General features: G+C 44.2%; 1 protein-coding gene across 1 annotated transcript in view; it reads right to left on the reverse strand.

The window, feature by feature from the left end:
* Positions 1 to 15,754, reverse strand: part of MTIF2 (mitochondrial translational initiation factor 2) — a 285,890-nt gene that overhangs the window by 44,137 nt on the left and 225,999 nt on the right. Inside the window, exon 12 of the mRNA XM_085612606.1 lies at positions 13,566 to 13,730. Coding sequence (XP_085468732.1) covers positions 13,566 to 13,730 — 165 coding nt within the window. The remainder of the gene's footprint in view (positions 1 to 13,565; positions 13,731 to 15,754) is intronic.

Here is a 15,754-nt window from a genome sequence, read left to right on the forward strand (position 1 = left end):
TCCTTAAACTAGCACCTCCCTCCTGAAAACCAACCCCCCCCCACAAGCCCTAAAACCTACCCCAACCTTCCAAGCCCCAAAAACTTCCCGCCCTGCGCTAAAAACGACCCCAGAACCTTAAAAATTACCCTGCCCCCTAAGCCCTAAAAAGTATTACAATCCCTGCCCCGAGCCCTAAAACAGCCCCACAAGCTCCCGCCCAGATATCTAAAACTACCCCCATTCTCCTAAAAAAACAACCACCTCCTCCTAGCCCTGAAAACTGCCCCAACCCCACCCTGAAAACTACCTTGACCCCCCCTGCCCTAAAAACTACCCAAACCCTCCGTCCTGAACACTACCCCGAATCACCCTAGCCCTGAAAACTACCCCGCCCCCCCCTCCCAAACAATAGAAACTAACCCAAAACCCAGCACCAGCCCAACTCACTGAGTCACACCCTCACCTGGTCCTTCCAGTTTCCTGCTTCTACCAGTCAGCAACTAGACCATACACTGCCTTAACCACGCATAAGCGTGGTTAAGGCATATGCCTGGTTAAGACAAGAGTGGTAGCACTTGCGAAGTTCGAATACGCGTGGCTCTGCACGCGTTGTTCCAACTGTTTCCTGCACTCCACATGCCAAAGCAGTGACTGCAGTCTTAGCCCTGGTGAAATGAGCTCTCAGACCTTTTAGAGGCTGCTTCTCAGCTAGTGCGTAGCAGAACTAATTTTAGATAACTATCTAGCTCAACAAGGTCGTCTTAAGCACAACGTTCCCGTTGTTCGGCAGAGGGTTCCCCACAAAAAGATGGTCGTTCTCAAGGTGTTCCTTGATACAATCAAAATAAAAGCTTAAAGCCCTTTTGGGGTTGAGCTGAGGAAGCCTCTCCTCCTCTTTCGAAGGGTGAAGAAGCAGGTAAAGAACGCAGGAAGGTGAAGACTGCCCAATGATGAAAATTAGGCAAGAGTGTTGTCCCCATTCTGAATACCAGTTTATCTGGAAAAAAGGTGGTGTAGGGTGGTTGCACAGACAGTGGCTGAAGCCCACTCATGTGATGAGCTGAAGTAATTGCAATAAGAAGGTAGTCTTGAGTTAAGAGACGCATTGAGCAGCTATGCATCTGCTCTAACGGTGTGCGCTTGAGAACTTTTAATGGCAAATTAAGGTCCCACTGTGCAGGACAAACTGTTTTGGAGGAAACAAATGTCAAACCTTTCATAAACCTCATCGCAACAGGTGATTTAAACTATAACTGTTAGTTTAGTAAATGTAAAAAGGCAGAGTGAGCCAACAAATAACCTTCAATAGTGCCAATTGCAAGGCTCTGGTGGTCCAAATACAAAATGAACAAAAGAAAATCAACAGTCTGGCTTGTAAAAGGTCAGTCTTGACGGCTATCACACCAGGCCACAAACCTGTCCCAGTGACTGGCATAAATGGACTTTGTGGAAGGGCGTCTAATGCCTAGGAGGGCATCTACCACTTCAGGCGGCATTTCAAACGCAGCCACCAGCCGCCACTCAATCTCCATACAATGAGCACTAGATTGCATAGATTTAGGTTGAGTACCTTGTCCTGTGGTAAGAGAGGAGGTCCTCGCAAAATAGTAGCCGGATTGGAGGACAGATGCTCATGTCCAGAATTTCTGGGTCCCACACTCTCCTGGCTCAATCGGGAGCCAAAAGGATAACATTGGCCTGTCAGTCCTGATCTTTATTAGAACCTGAGGAAGGAGATGCAGGGGCAGGAATGAGTACAGGAGTCCTGTGTTCCATTATTGCTGAAATACATCTCCTAGTAAGCGGCCTCACGGACACTTCGATGTGCAAAACAGTTGGCACTGCATTTTTGACGGTGGTAAAAAGATCTAGCAAAGGTTCTTCTTACTTTCTGCAGAAGTCAGCCGCCACCTGGGAATGTATAGGCCATTTGAGATCTGCATGATGCCGTCTGCTTATCAAGTCTGCTCAGATATTCATGGATCCCATCTGGTGGCTAGCGATGAGGAAAACGGCCAGATGTGCCAACCAAATCCAAAGCTGCAGAGACTTTTAGCACAGTACTCCGGGCCACACTCCACCCTGCCTCTAGAAATTCTACATGGCAGTGATGCTATCTGTTACCACCTGCACCAGCCTGCCCCTAATGTTTGGATGAACGCATTCAGAGCCAGACAAATTGCCTGCACCTCCAACATTGTGATAAGGAGCCAGGTTTCCATCGGAGACCAGAGTCCTCTGATATCCACCTTCCCCAGGTGGCCTCTACAACTCATTAGTAACACCTGTTACCACCGTCTGTTCTGGGAAGGAAGCCTGTTGCTGGACAAATTTCGTTTGAGCAGCTACAACTGCAAATCGTGAGCCACCCCTTCAGTAATTTGAATAAAATTCAATAGATTTCCTCAGTGATGGGCCCCCTGGAAGTTCTGATTCCATTGCACAGTCTGTACGTGCCACCTGGAGTAGTCGACCAGGAATGTGCTGGATGCCAAAAAGCCAAGAAGCATCAGAGCTGTTCTCACCAAGATTCAGGAGCATGGCTGAAATTTTGGGATCATAAACCAAATGTCCTGGACTTGTGGAGGAGGGAAGGCCTTGAACTGTACTGTATCCAAGATGGCTCCAATGAATGGCAGCCTGGAGGGGTCATGTCTGACTTCGTCTCGTTAACTGTGAACCCCAATAATGTCAAAAGGGTCGCAATCATCTGGAGGTGGTCTACAACTTACTGTGGCGAGCTCACCTTCAGCAGCCAGATATCAATGTAGAGGTAAACTGGTATGCCCAAAAGACCGAAAGTGTTGCACGACCACCACCATCACTACTGTGAACAAACAAGGCTGAATGGGAGCACTGGAAACTGGAAATGCTTTTGGCTGGCAATTGACTGCAGGTAAGTTTGGTGGGACTGCACTGTGGGTATGAAAATCTGCATCCTGCAGATCCAAGGACACCATAAAGCCCCCCAATTCCAAAGCAGCTTGCATTCGGACTACTGTGAGCATTTTGAATTTGTCCTGAAAAAGTCAAAGGTTCGATATAGGCCAAAGGCCTCTGTCCTTTTTGGGCAAAGGAAGTAGCAAGAATAACAACCCTCTCCTTTTTCAGAGTCCAGAACCATCTTGATAGCTTATTTGAAGAGCAACACACTCACCTCCTGTAACAGAATGGAAAGGTGCTCTGAAAGTGGGATGGGGTGGAAACTTTGGCATAGAAAAGAGAAAGTGTAGGGGACAGCCATGCTGAACGATTTGTCTGTTCCATCTGTTGTATGTGAGTAATTGCTACCTAGAGAGGAAATACTGAATTCTGCTCTCACAAGATGGGAATGCACCACGAAGGCCAAACTAAAGCGGCTTAGATGCTGCTTGAAGTAGGGCAAGAGGGCCAGGAGGACTAGTGTCCTTGCGAGCCTGCGCACTGCCTGCCAGACCACTGCCGCCAACTTCAAATGAACTGGGGCGGCTGTTGCAGTGGTTGGAGTGACTGTCGCTGTCTACACAACAGACCCTGGAATAGCCTCTGAATTTCTAATGTGAGAAATGCTTGGCAGGAGTCAAGAGAGCATGTATTTAAAGCCATCCAGTGCAGAATTAGCTTTGTCCACCAAAAAGACTTGATCCATCAAAGAGCATATACGTATGGGAGAGGCTTGTACATCTCCAGAAAATCCTGTAGAACGCATCCACGCATGCCATCGGAGAATGGCACTGGTGCCAAACGGCCTTCCAAGGCAATAAGTCGTATGAATGTCAGCATGAACCACGTATTTGCCAGTGTCTTGACCATCATGAACTGATTACACCAGAGAAGCAAGATCTCACTAGCCATGTCCAAGACAGCATACATATAGCGGACCCAATAAACAGACTTCATTATCAGATATCAAGGCCAGGCTAGCAAAGGAGAGCATTTGGTTTCCAAATGTCTCAATCCTCTTGGACTCCCTATTCAAAAGATTCACGGGGAACGAACTGGGTTTCACCTTGCTGCTTAAAGCCTGAACCACACGGCTCGCTGAAGTAGGTTGTTTAGTGAGTAAATCAGGAGCCGGTCTGTGACGCCTGGCCACCTGCCTATTTACTGGTTGCCAAGATCAAAGCTTTGACCAAATGCCCATCAAGGTATCAGTGAAAGCCTCGTTGAATGGATGTAAAGGTTCCGGCATGGCTGGCTTAGGCTGTGAAGCAAAAGTTACTTACCTTCGGTAAAGGTATATCTGGTAGAGACACAGTCTAGCCACAGATTCCTAAACTTTGAATTCTCCAAAGGAGCCAGACTGGATCCGGAAATTCATTCAGCATTACCTCTGTGCGCCGGGGGATAGCATCGTAAGGCTCCGCGGTGACATCGCTTCCAGATATATGGCTCCATTAACATCATAAGTCCCCTCCGGAATGCAGATGTCAGTTTCTTCAGTGACACCTTCTGCACCAGAACGCTGAGCCATTACAGAAACTGATAGTGGAAACAGTGTGCCAAAAAAGATAAAAATCTTTGAAACATTAATAAAGAAGAAACATCAACTGGTATGTTAATACCAGATATTGATTTTAAAGAAACCCCTAATAAAATCAACGAAACTCCATATGAGGGAAAAAACCATACACCCTATAGACCATTCATCAATGGCATGGCAATAGCCAAACACAACCTACAACAAAACAACAACACCAGGCTGTTTGTTGAACTGCACCATTACATGATATATTGACAGTACCAATATCATGGTATGATGATACCCAGAAGCCTTTCATAGAAAGAATAAATACATTTATACTGCCCACTGAAGTGTCATCCAGAGTGAAATAGTAAACCCACCCTCACTCTACCAACCAAACTCCTTAGAAAATGGAAGGTGTTGCAACATCTAAACAAAACTAAGTGGCCAGGGCACACAGTTTGTTTAGCCCCAACAGAGATTGAGATAGTTATCACTGGTATATAAACTCAGTACTGAGAGGGTATAACATTTACCTCAAAGGACATTCACAGAGCGGGGAGGATGGGCTGAGCGTTAAGGAATTTGCGGCTAGACTGTGTCTCTACCAGATATAGCGTTACCGAAGGTAAGTAACTTTTACATCTGATAGAGACATCTAGCCGCAGAATCCTTAACTTCGAATTAAATACCATCGCTATACCCCCCTCAAGGATGGTTTGCGAACTAATCCTACAAAAGTTCTGAAAGAGAACTAGCCGGTCAAAACGAACAACTGACCAAATTCGTGTAAGAATAGCAGAACAAGAAGTTGGCTCTTAATAGAAACTATGATCACTGTCACAGAACATATAAATAAAAATCAACCTTACAGGTCTGAGAGAATTGTCCCTTGAACGAAAAGGGTTGATAACCTCTAAAGAGCCATCTGTCAGAATACAGACATTAACCCCTGTCCCCCAAAAGGGCAAAAAAACCTTGATGACTAAAAAGGGTCAAATGCATGATAAACGTCATATAATCCGCATGGTTCATATCAATAAGAATCAGAGAAAGAACTGTACTGATAAATTCCCAAAACAGGACATTCAGAACTCATTTCACCAAGAGAAAGAAGAAGAACGACAACACCTCCTTGGTTTAAATAATTTAGTTTGGACAAAATTAATATATTTAGAACATCTTACCACAAAGCTTTACTGGCAGTCGCCAGTAGGTAGATATAGTTAGGACCTATTTTCCATAGGAAATCCTCAACATTCTATTTGGAATAACGTTGGCGTCGATTGATCATCAGTGATGTCACTGACCATGTCATGAATGATGTAATATGTGACATCATCAGCAGTGGATTGTGGGCGCGCGAGATGTAGTTAGTACAACTAACTATATTGGCGGAATTTCAATGATTTGTTCGAGTGAAATGTCCAGCTAACTATAACACCCCTAAAACCTATTGTTTTTTCAGTAAATTTCTAAGGTTTTTTAAATGCTAATTCCTAACTGTATCAGGCCTGAAACCTATGTTTTTTTCAGTGAATTTAAAAGGTTTTTTAAATGCTAATTCCTAACTATATCAGGCCTGAAACCTATGGTTTTTTCAGTGAACATATATATATATACACAAACATAAATGTGTCACTGGACACCCAGAAATTCACAGAATTTCATTGGCCAATAACTACTGCCAGAATGCAAGAACGTATAAAACGTGCCATAGCCTGACAGACTGAACACAATTTCGAGCCCTTAATAAGCACAAACACCAAGGCAAGCGAGAAAAGAGAATCAACCGCTTTTTTGATTAAAACCTTTGTCTTTCCTCTTTTTAATAAAAATTCTATGTGTAACACAAATAATACAGTCATGCATACTCTATATATATATATATAAGAACTAACTAGAACTGAGAAACCAGTTCCAAAAAGCGCTCTCCAATAATATTGAAAAAAAGGGTAACACACCTAAAAGTGCAGTTTCAAAATATCTTATAAAATAAATCCTTGTCAACAGGCACATACAACACCAGTGATACAAGACAATATATAAAACACAGCAGCACATTTTATCATGTATACAATGTACACCAAAAGAACACTCTGGAATGAGAGGTTTGACAAAAATACACAACCCATACAGAAAAGGGGGCACTACGCCAGCAATACAACACCGTAGATGACTTGTCATAAGAAAATGCTGACTGACAAAAGGTGGCTTAAAGAACTGATACCACAAGAAAAAACAGCCATGATTCCTCACGAGATGAGAAATGCTGAAAGTAACAAGTATATCCACTTCAGAAGACAGGAAATATGGATCAGACAGAACCACGTATATCAAGAGCATCATAGGAAAAAGAAAAGCCTATTATAAAATAGTCTCCAAGACTTTCATGGAAAATTTCCAACCAAATAAACGTTGGTCTTGAGAAAAATTGGACCAACCTGTGCATCACAAACCTTTGGCTGCCAATTTACCGCACCACAAAGTGGAGCAGGGATAGGATTGCCTGTATTTGAGGAAATATTGATGTCTACACTAGACACTGTTCCTTTTCCCTAAAGGTAGAACTCACAAGCAAATAGCATCCAAAAGCATGCAAAGTATATACTCCCAACTAGAGCAATACTCCAACTTGTTCAATTTCTTCAAAGAATTGAAGCACTCATAAGAAGTACGTAGTCCGCTCAAGAAGAGAAAACAAACTGTACTGAATACACTGGTTAAGAAAAAAACACAGAAGCGTGTAAGTGTAACAGAACCCCCCGAGAGGGTATCACAAGAGGAAAAGAGTGGTTATTAGCTCACACAATAGTCCTTAAAAGAACATATGGACTTAGCTGTACTTCAGAGAGGTCTATAGTATATAAATAGACTACAAAAGTAGTATTTCTAAAGAGCTATACAATAGCAAACCAATACTCCCCATATAGTAAGTCACATACCCAATAAAGGGTGTGACCGCTTGAGGCAAAGCTGTTCATCAGAGTAAAACGAAGAATATATAAGCAGCTACACAGCCCTAAATACCATCCGGAGATTAAAGAAGTCAAATTCGGAGACAAATCTTTTTAATATATGCAAAAAGTAGTGCATAGCAGAGGGAGAAGATAATCCTTAAACATAAGAACCACAGCCGTGGATACATAAAAAATAAACATAAGACTTGATAAGGTCAAATTACAAATGACCAGCAAAGACACGTTGTACTGCAGAATCAGCATGGCTGTCAAATAAACAGGCTCCATCAAAAGGGCAAGTCTTTCAAACTCTCCTGAACATTATCAGGAAATCTTGACTCATGCAACCAACCGTGTCTAAGGAGAGCAATTGATGGAGACATAGCTCTGCCAATAGAATCAGTTGTGTCCATCGCTGATTTAATATTAAACTGCCATCTCACAACTATCCTGCACAAGCTGAGAGAGTTCAGCCCTGACCCCTTCAGGAAGGGAAGTAAGCAGTTGGTTGACTAAGTCCCACCAAGTATAGAGTAAGCCCTTCCTAAGACACAAGATGTGTTCAATTACCTCAAGGCCCTAGTAGACGCAAAGATATTCCGGCCACACATCTCCAATTACCTAGACTCTCTACCTGGAGGAAGCAAAGGAGAAACCTCCAAACTTGGCAAAGCTTTAGCAGTTTGCATAACCCTTCAACAGTAGGGTGTTCAGAAGGACAAGCAGGGTTCGATACCTGTGACACCTTGATGAAGCAGATCTAATAATGGAGCAGATGACAAAGTCACCGACGGAAGCTGCAATTTTAGTATTCCAGCAGCTCTCTTAATAGTATCAGTGAAAGCACTAGCCTCCGTCGCCATTCGTAGTGGAGAAAGCAGATCATAATTAGGAGACGGTCGTAGACTACTATCTCCACCAAATGTCGACAAAGAACCTCCTACCTGAAGCTGACCAAGACCAACCAAGTGGTCGACATCACCAGTGTCTGCAGAGTCGTCTTGCAATACTGGAGAAATAGCAACATAACCAGCTTCATCCACAATTTGTAAAGGAGAAGGGGCAGGAACTGCAGTGGCTAAAAGCGGTGTCTCCGGGACCGATTGAAGTCGGGCGGCGTCATATCGACGTGCACCATGAATGGTGTCTCCGGTGCGGACCTCATCGTGCCGGCGTCGTGATCACCTAATCAAACGCCACTGATGTCACAACGGGAAGTCACACCGGGCTGTGTCCAAATGCTGTAATGACTGCAGGTACGGAGTCCAGGTCTTCCACCAGCGACGAGGGCGAACTCGCCAGCATGCTCCAGATGAGAGTCCCTTCAAACTCTTTGTGGCCCGAAGGAGCACCAGGGGGAGGTGTAGACACAAAGAAAGATTGCAGAGCACGAAAATATGTCTGCTTCTGGGTCACAGTTGCCCCGGCTCCAGGATAAGGAAAGAGGGTCTGGGTTGACTCCTGTGCTACATCCTTCGGTAAGAAACGGGAGGAACCAGCAATGATGTCACAACTTTGTGAGGCCAAAAAGCTTCATGACCTCATTCCCTTCCGATAGGATTCCCGCAACTTGGACGAGTGATGCCCACGGGAACGGTTCCTGGAACTGCCCGGCGAAGGAACTTCAGGGCGGGAAGGAGATTGACATTGCCTAGACTCCGATCAGGAGAGCCGCACCATCAGCAACTTCATTCGCCTTCCCTGCAAGGACTTAGGCTTCAGCCTCTTACAGGAGTCGCACTCCTCGGAGTTGTGGTGCTCTCCTAAGCACCCCATACAGATGGAATGCGGATCCGTATCCGACATCTGTCGAGTACAGGTCTCGCACGTCTTAAAACCTGAAGGCATACACACACTGTTCTCAGATGCAAAAAGGCATCGAAGTTGGCCAAAAACAGAAGGCTCGAGGAACAGCTTCTCCAGATCTGCAGTGCAGCACGGAAAAGAAGAAACTGACATCCAGGTGCCAGGGGGGACTTATATGGCTCTACTGATCTCATATCTGGAGACATCACCGGGGAGCCCTACGACACCGTCCCTCAGCTCGCAGAGGCACTGCTGAACAAATTTCCAGATCCAGTCTGGTGCCTGGGGAGAGTTCAAAGTTAAGGAATCTGCGGCTAGATGTCTCTATCAGATATGTAGGTACAAATCTCTAGTCTTACTCTCGACTGACCACTGCCTGCTGGACCACTACTGCAGATGATACACTCTCTCCTATTGGTGGTCCAAGTGGAGAGTGCAACCCTGTTTCAGGAGAGGTATCAGACCCACTGGCTCTTGTAAGTTCATGTAAAAATTACCAGCGTCATAATGAGGTGGGGGGGAACATCACCACCCCTTTCCCGCCATCATCATTTCCCTCTGGTGGGGTATCTTGTTCAGACTCAGAGCCAAAAAGATAATGAAGCCCTTGGTTATGCATCTGCCCTGGTAGAGACATTGGTATGACTGCTGGTTGCACTTTAGTAATTTTGTAGCACTTCATCAGTTGAGACTTGGCTGAAGTCAGTTCAGGGATAGACACTGGAATTGGCACTGGATTCTCTTCGCGCAACAGTGGCGTCGGTCGAAGAGGAACAGCCCAGGGCAGGGCCTGGAGCTGGAGTAGACATGTGAACCCAAGTCAGCTTGGGACTCAGAACGAGTCCTAAGGGGCAGACAGTGATGGGGCAGGACTATCCAGCAGAAACATGACCGGAGGCCCCTGCAGTTCCTGGGGGCCGGGAGGTGTCACAGAGGGAGCAGTAAGTGCAGTGAAAATCTGTAGCATGGCCACCTTGAAGACCACCATCTCCTTTGGCGTGGGGAACCTGGGGTATGCTGGAATGAGTTGCAGAATCTGCTTAGTGACTAAGAACCCTGAGGCGGACAAGCTGACATCATAATGTCCTCGTTCCCTCTCCTTGTTTACGGAGTGGTGGGATGGCATTGAGTTCTGCTTCCCTTTTTCTAATTTTCACTTGTACTTGGGCTTCGAGAAGTATTTCGACCAGAGGCAGACCTCTCAAGTGATCGGACCCAGAAGCGAGAACAAGTTCACGCTCGCAACCTGGAGAGAGAGCAGGATGTACACGAGGGTCTAGACTTCTTATATTTAGCAAAGTACAGCTGCACTTCTTGGTCCCGGATCACCATCAGGTTCATGAGGGCACACTTAACCATGACTTTGAGTTCTGTCCGAGCCCAACTACTAGAGACTCACCTCGTGCAGGTCTGCCACCTACATCTGTTTTTCTAAAGTCACTGCATAGTTTGAAACCTGTAGCTTTAGGAGGGAGCATCCATACTGGATTTCATTTTTAGGTGTTATTGATAGGTCGACAAATTTGGATGCGGAGCTCTGGATATGTGTCAGAAGGTGCAGAAAGAAAGGAACTGACATCAGTACGCAGGGGTGGATTTTATATGTGGCTCAACTCCGTCACTTCCTGGGCAGCACGAAGCCAGCATTGAGCTGCACAGCACTACCTAGAGGCACACAGATGCTTAAATGGAAAATGCTTACAATGCAGTCTAGCGCCTGGGAAGTGTTCTAATGTGAGGGATTTACAGTAAGAAATATTCATCAGAAACAACAAACTGTTAAATACTGCTTGCATTACACACTCATGATCAGGACCAACAAGGATGCATAGCTTTTTGAGAAATCATATGGAGAAATGTTTGGATTTCCTCACAGCATGGACGGACATTTCACATTTGTGTTCAAAGGGTTTGAGTTTCATGGTCAAAAATCACATGTTATATAGATAAAATAATTTGTAGAATATTGTATTTTAAGCAAATAATGATATTCAGTGTACCCAAGAGCATTCCAACATTGAAAAACAATTCATTTCTATCCTTTATGTTTAGATTACCAGCATTAATAACCATCACAGATATTCTCTTTTGAAAATTATAGTTTTTGGCTAGGACTCTCCAGAATCTTAGACAAAATAGATAAACAGCATTACTTACACACACACACACACATATAACTATATTAGACGGCATATCCATCTCCTTCAAACTGTTCAGATTTCAGACAAAAGGGTTAAACTGAAAAAGCTGAAACTACTGTCCTGGGTTGTACTGTGGCCATAGAGGATGGACTATTGTCTGCCAGAGTGGTGATGAACTTAACATAAGTAATCCTATTTAGGGATGACAGCTGGCAGATAGGTCATCTCTGTAAGTTGGGAGGAACCGCAGGCACAGCGGTTCCCTTTAAGGTATAAAATGTTTGGTTGGCGGCTGCTGCCGGTTTTGATAGCCATTAACCAAACTTTTTAATTTCTTTACCTCCTAAAAAAGCCTCCCAGATTGTTGTGGATCATTTATTTTCTGTCCCGCACAGCTAAGTTTTCCTAGCAGTGATGGACAAGAAAAAACCCATCAGGAAGTTCACTCTAAATAGAGTGAGTGATGGGATGGCTTAACTCTGAAGGCTTCTATTCAGTCAGAGGAAGCTTTCTGCTAACAGGGAAGGGGGGCTGTTGAGTAATGAGGACCATGAGTTTGGAAGATGGGGCACTCTGTCTCCTCATGGAAAGCTGACAACACAGAATTAAAATGAAATATTAAGACATTAAACAGAAATGGGACCAATTTTTTTTATTGAACACTGAGTTGTCTGTCTTTACTTGGTAGACTTTCGTGTCTGGAGGACAGACCTCTCCCTGCTAATGGCTAGTCCATTAAGATTAAAGAGAGATCTACTTAATAAAACAACTAAGTTGTCTGCTTCTAGTCTTCAGTGGACAAAGTCTTTTTCTGGCACAGACGAGATAAACTTAATAGAATTCCAGCATTGGGGTCCATCTGCCTTTATCCTTTTGCCACTGAGTCCGATACCAAAGTAGGGTTCTTTTGGCTCCCACTTATAACATTCAATATTGAGCTGAGCTATTCTTTGGTCCCACATCAAGATTGGAAAGTACTTGTGAGTGTTGGGTAAATTAAATTGCTTTAAAACATCCTTAAGAGGCTTCGAGGAAAGGAACTGTGAAAGCAGTCAGATACATGATTTGAATGTAGATTTAGAGTATAGATCCTACACAAAATAAAAAGAGATACCAGCATGAGACTGGTTCAAACAGAACATTCAGTCACTTCTCCAGCACACATTATTTCAATTCCTGTGAGACATTTGCTGCTCAAACCAGTCCCCCTCAGGCATAAATTATGTGAAAAAGCATGACTTGTAGGGAAACAAAAATTAGGAAAAAATATGTGAAATGCAACTATTGGGACATTTCTGCAGAAAAAAAAATTGTCAATATGTCCTACTTTTATCGGCTGCTACATTTAGGCAAGGAAAGTACAGTGTGAAATTTTCAATTTGGTGGTGCTGCAAAGAGGGTTAGCGAAGAGGGAGTACAAGTGGGAATGTGCTCTTTTGTAGATGATACAGTGGTTGAGGAGATGATGGCCAAAGTGGGTGCTGTAGTGATATTTTGCAGCAGCTAGAATGCCTAAAAGGAGACACCCCAAGGGTGTTCTCTGCTGCTGTTCCAGGATTTGGAAGAACATAGCACAAAGTTTAAAGTTTTGCACTGCTACAACTGGGCCCAGGGAATAGAGGCACGTCTATTGAGGTTTTGGGACTGCTGCAAGTTGAAAGAGGCTTAGCAGCGGATACAGAGATGAAGGGTAAGGAGGAAGCACACTGCTTGCAGTTGCTGCAAGGTCACAGTGGGTAATCGTTTGAAAGCTGCTGCGGGAAAGAAAATAAGCATACACCATCCTGCATGAGAAGTGAAAGATGTCTCAAAAGCTACTGAGTAAGAGGGTCTGTCCACTTCTTGCTCCCCAAACAGAGAGTATAGGGAGAAGGCATCATCACTACAAAGTGCCTTTCAGATGAGGAGAGGCACTGCAGCTGCAGCACAGGATTTCCCTCCCTGACCGGTAGCCAAGGAGGAAAGACCGAGCAGAACCCATGGCCAACTTTGGCTAAACCAAATCACCTGGCATTCTATATCAATAAAGAAAATGGCAAGCACGATTTACACAAGCAGAAACCACTGTTAACAAAGGACACTCTTAAGACCCCATTTAATAAGTACATCTCAATTCTGGCTCCCACTGGTCTTTCCCAGATTTACGTTATGTCGATCCAAAACTATGGATCTCTAATGTCTAGATTCTGAAGGCTCTCAATGGCACATCAATTTCAAGAGCAGAACACAAACCTGTTACATGTTCTTCTATAAGCGGTGGCAGGGTCTTGCTTAGTTCTTCCTTCAAATCTTCGATTAGATGGTAGATAACTTTATAAAGTTTGATTTGTATTTCTTTTTTATCAGCCAGCTGCTGAACTGCTTTGTTTGCATTCACATTAAAGCCATATACAATGCCTAACAAAAATATGAACATACATGGTTAAATATTAACAACAGACTCATTTGATGTGTATTAGCAGCTAAAACAAATTGAAACAACGTATTGCCATAATTTTCTTACTCAAACCATAATACATATTTATAAACGTACAGATTATTTGTGATGGAAGAACACAGATCATGTTACGTGCTGCGATCCTGAACATAATATACAACATGCGATGGAAATTTTGATAAAAAGCTGTTTTTCAAGTGGAATATGTAAGTGCTGATAAGAAAAGAACTTTGCAAGGTTAGGGGCATGTCATTCATTACCTTACATGCCAAACAGATTTATTTGGAGTTTACACTGAAGAATAATTTCATTCACTATGCCATATTTAAATGGGGAGTCTATTATAGTCCTTTCGTTATCAGTGGAAAAGAGTATCAAGTTAGGAATTGAGTTAGAGAATGGTGCAGGGAGCAGCAATTTCTAAATGCTGCACCAGCAGTGCAATGGTGAATCAAAATGGGGCCAACAGCACTGAATAAGATATGACGTCAAAATAGTGGAAAAATATGCAGGTGCCAGAACAGTCTAATGCCAGCGCAATTCATATCACATTTCAAGGAGACAAAACCATCTGCCTATTCTTTTGTGTGGAGGACCCAGAAATCGAGGTCCTGAAAGAGGTGAAAAATGAACATTGTGTATTTTTTTCATTTTTGTTGGCAATTTGTAGATTTTCTTTTTGCATGGCCATATATGCTTTGAACACACATCAGGACAGGTCCGGAAGGAAAATCCAGACTGTGGATGTGGACTAGCTACAAGGAGTGAGTGCCACTTCACACACCAACCACAGGCACCAACAGTGATTAAACAATATGAGGAGGAGGCCGACTATATATACCACAGAAGAAGGCATCCCACCACAGCCGAACCTCAGACCTAGTGAGGAACAAAACTATCCAGCTGAAAGGCATGGCAGTCCCTGTGTGATCATTTAATCAATCAAGTGACTTGTAAAGTGCGACTACTCACCCGTAAGAGTCTCAAGGCGCTGGGGGAGGGAGGGGTGGTTACTGATCATGTTGAAGGCACTCTGGTACAGTCGAAGAGCCAGGTCTTGAGCTCCTTACTGAATTGAGGCAGTGACAGTGATTGCCTGAGATGGTGAGGCAGGGTGTTCCAGGTCTTTGCTGCGAGGTAGGAGAAGGATCTTCCTCCAGCCGTAGTCTTGCAGATACGTAGAACAGTGGTCAGGACCAGTGGGCGGAGTAGGTCTCCGTTGGGTGCGTGGAATGCGAGGTCCCGCGTGGTGTAGATGCTTTGTAAGCATGTGTGAGGAACTTGTATGTGATTCTTTTATTGACTGGGAGCCAGTTGAGGTCTCTCAGGTCGCTGGTTATTTGGCTGCGGCGGGGATATTGAGGATGAGTCTGCAGAGGCATTCTGAATGTTCTGCAGTTTGAGGAGTTTCTGAGTGAGTTGCCATAGACGAGTCTGCTGCTGAAGAGAGCGTGGGTGACCGATTTTCTGGACTCGGTGGGGATCTACTTGAAGATCTTTCGGAGCAGGCATAGCATGTGGAAGCAGGATAATGAGACGGTGTTGATATGGCGGTTCATGATGAGCAAGGAGTCCAGGAGGATGCCAAGGTTTTGTGCGTGGTCTGTGGGTGTGAGGGGGGATCCAAGATTTGCGGGCCACTATAAGTTGTCCCAGGCAGAGGGGGTGGAGCCCATGATGAGGACTTCAGTCTTCTCTGAGTTGAGCTTGAGGCAGCTGTCCTTCATCCAGGGAGCGACAGCCTTCATCCCATTGTGAAAGTTGCGTTATTACGTGCGACTGGAAAACACCATGACATATTCTGAGGATAATCTGGTGGGTCGGCATATCATAAGGTCTATGAAGTGCAGGAGGTATTGTTAAAAATACAAACACAAAAAAAGATTTGTGTCATCTTGAAATCACACCAGTGGCATTTCTGCATAGACTTCCATGAGGACACATGCATAATTTATCAAATTGCTGATCCGGGAAAAAAAAATAG

Source organism: Triturus cristatus, chromosome 6, assembly GCF_964204655.1.
Source record: "Triturus cristatus chromosome 6, aTriCri1.1, whole genome shotgun sequence".
NCBI lineage: Eukaryota > Metazoa > Chordata > Amphibia > Caudata > Salamandridae > Triturus > Triturus cristatus.